The sequence below is a fragment of the Oncorhynchus mykiss genome, chromosome 18 (genome assembly GCF_057628025.1).
Source record: "Oncorhynchus mykiss isolate SJ-2025 chromosome 18, ASM5762802v1, whole genome shotgun sequence".
NCBI classification, from domain to species: Eukaryota; Metazoa; Chordata; class Actinopteri; order Salmoniformes; family Salmonidae; genus Oncorhynchus; species Oncorhynchus mykiss.
Window position 1 is genome coordinate 77,363,615 of NC_143039.1, and position 7,500 is coordinate 77,371,114.

The window sequence follows — 7,500 nt, forward strand, 5'->3', positions numbered from 1 at the left end:
TTACTTCATTAGGCCTATTAAGTTGTAATTATTTATCCTACCAAACCCACAGTAGTCCTAGTATCTAGTGTATATTCTGATATGTTGCTTCTGTTTGGAAGAACTGTGTAAAAATGTATTAATGGATCTTTTAGGTGGACAAAACATAGTCAAATGTATTTTCAATTTTTATTGGAATAGAAACACCATACAATATAAGTCAATTTAATTAAGTTAAAATATCACACATACAAAAATAATAAAATAACAAAAGGACAGTAATATTTCATAAATAGAAGTGAATATATAAGTGCAGAGGTGGATACCTGCTACAGACTGGTGTTTAAATACACATCAATAGGAAATGTCAGAAATAACTTCACCCGCTCAGAGAAACAAGCCCTTAAATCTCCAGAATGACACATCTGTAGTCATCCTACCAGAGGACAAGGGAGGGCACTAAAACTATACACGACTACACTGTCTAGAAGACTGAAGTGGCAACTGATTGATCCGACGTCCTAAAAGAGACTCACTACAAACAAAAACAAAAATAGCTTTTTAATCAAACAGACTGTCAACAAGGGCACAATAGCGAAATCTACAGAAGACAACACGGCATATTGATGCGTAAAAACAGGCAGAAATCTGCAGTTCCTAAAATACTGTTTAATTATCTAAATCTCCAAAGGGAGGAAGAAACGATGTCAGTTTTGGCAGAAGCATGAAGATCTCTGCTTTAAATGCCCTGAATTCCCTCACCCATATGCATTGACACCTTTGTCTACCAAACACACAATTAGACATTAGTAAGTAAAAATAACTCCACACAAAACTCTACCCGCACACCGACTGGACTCTACCCACACACCGACTGGACTCTACCCACACACCGACTGGACTCTACCCACACACCGACTGGACTCCACCCACACACCGACTGGACTCCACCCACACACCGACTGGACTCCACCCACACACCGACTGGACTCCACCCACACACCGACTGGACTCCACCCACACACCGACTGGACTCCACCCACACACCGACTGGACTATACCCACACCCACTAGACTCTACCCACACATTCACTATACTCTACCAACACATTATCTAGACTCGACCCACACACGCACTCAATAGACTCTAACCAACCACCAGCTAGAATCTACCCACACACCCACTAGACTATACCCACACTCACTAGACTCTACCCACACACTCACTAGACTCTACCCACACACTCACTAGACTCTACCCACACACTCACTAGACTCTACCCACACACTCACTAGACTCTACCCACACACTCACTAGACTCTACCCACACACTCACTAGACTCTACCCACACACTGACTAGACTCTAAACACACACACACTAGACTCGACCCACACAATGACAAGACTCTACCCACACACACACTAGACTCTAACCACACACAAACACTCACTAGGCTCTACCCACACACTAGCTAGAATCTACCCACAGACTAACTAGACTCTACCAAAACACTCACTAGACTATACCCACACACTGACTCTACCCACACACTGACTAGACTTTACCCACACACTAGCTAGACTCTACCCACACACAAGCTAGACTCTACCCACACACTCACTAGACTCTACCCACACACTCACTGGCCTCTACCGACCCACACTCACTAGACTCTACCCACACACACTCACTAGACTCTACCCACACACTCACTAGACTCTACCCACACACTCACTAGACTCTACCCACACACTCACTAGACTCTACCCACACACTCACTAGACTCTACCCACACACTCACTAGACTCTACCCACACACTCACTAGACTCTACCCACACACTCACTAGACTCTACCCACACACTGACTAGACTCTACCCACAGACTGACTAGACTCTAAACACACACTGACTAGACACTACCCACACACTGACTAGACTCTACCCACACACTGACTAGACTCTACCCACACACTGACTAGACTCTACCCACACACACACTAGCTAGACTCCACCCACACACTATCTGGACTCTACCCACACAGTATCTAGACTCTACCCACGCACACACTCACTAGACTCTACCCACAGACTAGTTAGACTTTACCCACACACTGACAAGACTCTACCCACACACTCACTAGACTCTACCCACACACTATCTAGACTCTACCCACACACTCACTAGACTCTACCCACACACTATGTTCTACCCACACACTGACAAGACTCTACCCACACACTCACTATACTCTACCAACACATTATCTAGACTCGACCCACAGACACACTCAATAGACTCCACCCACACACTGACTAGACTCTACCCACACACTGACTAGACTCTACCCACACACTATCTAGACTCTACCCACACAAATCACTAGACTCTACCCACACACACTAGACTCTACACACACACACTGTCTAGACTCTACCCACAGACTCACTAGACTCTACCCACACACACACTAGACTCTACCCACACACTATCTAGACCCTACCCACACACTATCTAGACTCTACCCACACACTATCTAGACTCTACCCACACACTATCTAGACTCTACACATTCACTAGACTCTACCCACACACACTGACTAGACTCTGCCCACACACCGACTAGACTCTACCCACACACCGACTAGACTCTACCCACACACTGACTAGACTCTACCCACACACTGACTAGACTCTACCCACACACTGACTAGACTCTACCCACACACACACTAGACTCTACCCACACACTGACTAGACTCTACCCACACACACACTATACTCTACCCACACACACACTATACTCTACCCACACACACACTATACTCTACCCACACACTGACTAGACTCTACCCACACACACACTATACTCTACCCACACACACACTAGACTCTACCCACACACACACTATACTCTACCCACACACTGACTAGACTCTACCCACACACTGACTAGACTCTACCCACACACACACTAGACTCTACCCACACACACACTAGACTCTACCCACACACACACACACACACACACACCTTTTGTGAAATTCACTCTAGTAAATGATCACAATGACCAGTTTGACCTCCGACCTGTATCTGTTCCTGTGTCCATTGGTCCAGGTTGACAGACTTGACCCTGGAGATGTGGACGCCCAGGTTCCTGTGGATCCCAGCACAGCGGATACAGATGAATATACCCAGGTTCCAAGACGCCCATCTGGGACCTGAAAGAAAGAGAGGGTAGAGAGAGAGGGGGTGGAGAGAGAGAGAGGGTTGAGAGAGATCATGAGTAGAGAGAGAGAGGGTTGAGAGAGAGGGGGTGGATGGAGAGAGAGAGAGAGGGTAGATAGAGAATGCGTAGAGAGAGAGAGAGAGAGAGAGAGAGAGGAGAGAGAGAAAGATAGAAAGAAACAGAGAGAGAAAGAGAGAGAGAGAGAGAAAGAGAGAGACAAATGGTTTTATGAGGAATGCAAAAATCTAAGAAAGAAATTGAGAAACCTGTCCAACCAAAAACATAGAGACCCGGAAAACCTGAGTCTACGCCTTCACTATGGTGAATCACTAAAACAATACAGAAATAAACTACGGAAAAAGAAGGAACAGCACGTCAGAAATCAGCTCAATGCAAATGAAGAATCCATAGACTCTAACCACTTCTGGGAAAATTGGAAAACACTAAACAAACAACAACACAAAGAATTATCTATCCAAAATAGAGATGTATGGGTAAACCACTTCTCCAATCTTTTTGGCTCTATAACAAAGAATAAAGAGCAAAACCATATACAGGGTCAAATACAAATCTTAGAATCAACTATTAAAGACTACCAGAACCCACTGGATTCTCCAATTACCTTGAATGAACTACAGGACAAAATAAAAACCCTCCAACCCAAAAAGGCCTGTGGTGTTGATGGCATCCTTAATGAAATGATCAAATACATCTTCCCCAATATTTGGCACCAAGGACTGATCACACCCAATCCACAAAAGTGGAGACAAATTTGACCCCAATAACCTTGGGAAAATCCTCTGCATTATTATTAACAGCAGACTTGTCACGTTCTGACCTCTATTTCTGTTGTTTTGTATTTATTTAGTATGGTCAGGGCGTGAGTTGGGTGGGCAGTCTATGTTTGTTTTTCTATGTTTTGGGGCATTTCTATGTTTTCGGCCTAGTATGGTTCTCAATCAGAGGCAGGTGTCATTAGTTGTCTCTGATTGAGAATCATACTTAGGTAGCCTGGGTTTCACTGTGTGTTTGTGGGTGATTGTTCCTGTCACTGTGTTTGTTGTCACAGGATAGGACTGTTTTGCGTTTTCACATTTCTTGTTTTTGTTAGTTTGTTCATGTGTAGTGATTTATTAAAACATGAATAACCGCTGCGCTTTGGTCCGCTTCTCTTCCTCCTACAGACGAACGCCCTTACAGAATCACCCACCTACCAAGGACCAAGCGGCGTGGTAAACAGAGGCTGCAGCAACAGCAGCAGCAGGAGAAGCGACTGGTGCAGCTGCAGCAACAGCAGCAGCAGCAAAGGCAGCAGCAGGAGGAGCAACAGCAGCAGCAGCAGGAGAAGCGACTGGTGCAGCAGGAGCAACAGCAGCAGCAGCAAAGGCAGCAGCAGGAGGAGCAACAGCAGCAGCAGCAGGAGAAGCGACTGGTGCAGCAGGAGCAACAGCAGCAGCAGCAAAATCAGCAGTGGGAGAGGCTGCACTACTTGGAGAGATGGACTTGGGAGGAGATTCTAGACGGGAAAGGACCCTGGGCAGAGCCAGGAGAATATTGCCGCCCCAAGGCCGAGCTGGAGGCAGCAAAAGCAGAGAGGCGGCATTATGAGGAACTAGCACGGCAGAGCGGATGGAAGCCCGAGAGTCACCCCCAAAAATTTATTGGGGGGGGGGGCACAGGGGGAGTGTGGCAGAGTCAGGAGTCAGACCTGAGCCAACTCCCCCCGTTTATCGTGAGGAGCCAAGGAGGAGCTCAGAACCAGAGCTGGTGTTGGAGGTGAGCGAAGCAGAGACTGTGAAGGAGTTAATGGGGAAATTGGAGGAGAGTGATATGAGGGACTTGCTGGTTTGGTGCATGAGGCACGACATTCGCCCGACGGAGCGTGTCAGGGATTTAATGGCACCGGGGTCAGCTCTCCATACTCATCCTGAGGTACGAGCGAGGGGTCTGGTGAAGACTGTGCCAGCCTCACGCACCAGGCCTCCTGTGCATCTCCCTAGCCTTGCACGTCCTGTGCCATCTCAGCACTACAGTGCTCCTAGCAGTGCTAACTGTGGCGGGTGTGGTGCTGGTCAGGCACCGTGTTATGCAGTTGTGCGCACGGTGTCCCCAGTACGCGTGCTTAGCCCGGTGCGCTACATCCCAGCTCCCCACATCTGCCGGGCTAGGGTGAAGATCCAGCCAGGGCGGTTGGTGCCAGCCCTGCTCTCAAGATCTCCAGTACGCCTTCACGGTCCGGTCTATCCGTCACCACCTCCACGCACCAGCCCTCCGGTGGCAGCCCCCCGTACCAGGCTGTCTCTCCGGCCCATCCTTACAGGGGCTTCCTCCTGTCCAGCGCTGCCGGAGTCTCCCGCCTGTCCGGCGCCTCTGCCGGAGTCTCCCGCCTGTCCGGCGCCTCTGCCGGAGTCTCCCGCCTGTCCGGCGCCTCTGCCGGAGTCTCCCGCCTGTCCGGCGCCTCTGCCGGAGTCTCCCGCCTGTCCGGCGCCTCTGCCGGAGCCTCCCGCCTGTCCGGCGCCGCTGCCGGAGCCTCCCGCCTGTCCGGCGCCGCTGCCGGAGCCTCCCGCCTGTCCGGCGCCGCTGCCGGAGCCTCCCGCCTGTCCGGCGCCTCTGCCGGAGCCTCCCGCCTGTCCGGCGCCTCTGCCGGAGCCTCCCGCCTGTCCGGCGCCTCTGCCGGAGCCTCCCGCCTGTCCGGCGCCTCTGCCGGAGCCTCCCGCCTGTCCGGCGCCTCTGCCGGAGCCTCCCGCCTGTCCGGCGCCGCTGCCGGAGCCTCCCGCCTGTCCGGCGCCGCTGCCGGAGCCTCCCGCCTGTCCGGCGCCGCTGCCGGAGCCTCCCGCCTGTCCGGCGCCGCTGCCGGAGCCTCCCGCCTGTCCGGCGCCGCTGCCGGAGCCTCCCGCCTGTCCGGCGCCGCTGCCGGAGCCTCCCGCCTGTCCGGCGCCGCTGCCGGAGTCTCCCGCCTCTCCGGCGCTACCAGGGCCTTCCTCTTCTCCAGCGTTGCCGGAGCTTCCCGTCTGCCCAGCGCCAGCTGAGCTTCCCGTCTGCCCAGCGCCAGCTGAGCTTCCCGTCTGCCCAGCACCAGCTGAGCCTCCCGTCTGCCCAGCGCCGCCAACGCCGCCCGTCTGCCCAGCGGCGCCAGCGCCGTCCGTCTGCCCAGCGCCGCCAGCGCCGTCCGTCTGCCCAGCGCCGCCAGCGCCGCCCGTCTGCCAGGAGCCGCCAGTGCCGCCCGTCTGCCAGGAGCCGCCAGTGCCGCCCGTCTGCCAGGAGCCGCCAGTGCCGCCCGTCTGCCAGGGGCCGCCAGTGCCGCCCGTCAGCCAGGGGCCGCCAGTGCCGCCAGTCAGCCAGGAGCCGCCAGTGCCGCCCGTCAGCCAGGGGCCGCCAGTGCCGCCCGTCAGCCAGGGGCCGCCAGTGCCGCCAGTCAGCCAGGGGCCGCCAGTCAGCCAGGGGCCGCCAGTGCCGCCAGTCAGCCAGGGGCCGCCAGTGCCGCCAGTCAGCCAGGGGCCGCCAGTGCCGCCAGTCAGCCAGGGGCCGCCAGTGCCGCCAGTCAGCCAGGGGCCGCCAGTGCCGCCAGTCAGCCAGGGGCCGCCAGTGCCGCCAGTCAGCCAGGGGCCGCCAGTCAGCCAGGGGCCGCCAGTAAGCCAGGGGCCGCCAGTGCCGTCAGTCAGCCAGGGGCCGCCCGAGCAGCTGCCCCTCTGTCCAGAGCAGCTGCCGCCCCTCTGTCCCAAGCTGCTGCCGCCCCTCTGTCCCGAGCAGCTGTCCCTCTGTCCCGAGCAGCTGTCCCTCTGTCCCGAGCAGCTGTCCCTCTGTCCCGAGCAGCTGTCCCTCTGTCCCGAGCAGCTGCCCCTCTGTCCCGAGCAGCTATCGCCCCTCTGTCCCGAGCAGCTATCGCCCCTCTGTCCCGAGCTGCTATCGCCCCTCTGTCCCGAGCAGTTGTCCCTCTGTCCCGAGCAGTTGTCCCTCTGTCCCGAGCAGCTGTTTCACCTCTGTCCCGAACTGCCCCTCTGTCCCGAGCAGCCCCTCTGTCCAGTGGGGTCATTGAGAGGGGTGGCCATGGTGAGTAAGCCAGGGAGGCGGACAATAAGGCGGACTAAGACAATGGTGAAGTGGGGTCCGCGTCCCGCGCCAGAGCCGCCACCGCGGACAGACGCCCACCCAGACCCTCCCCTATAGGTCAAGGTTTTGCGGCCGGAGTCCGCACCTTTGGGGGGGGGTACTGTCACGTTCTGACCTCTATTTCTGTTGTTTTGTATTTATTTAGTATGGTCAGGGCGTGAGTTGGGTGGGCAGTCTATG

The 7,500-nt window shown here is 54.5% G+C and overlaps 1 protein-coding gene across 1 annotated transcript in view; it reads right to left on the reverse strand.

Moving 5' to 3' along the window:
* LOC110517586 (stromal membrane-associated protein 2) overlaps nucleotides 1-7,500 on the reverse strand; it is a 55,512-nt gene that overhangs the window by 17,965 nt on the left and 30,047 nt on the right. The window contains exon 2 of the mRNA XM_036953659.2: nucleotides 3,069-3,202. Coding sequence (XP_036809554.2) covers nucleotides 3,069-3,202 — 134 coding nt within the window. The remainder of the gene's footprint in view (nucleotides 1-3,068; nucleotides 3,203-7,500) is intronic.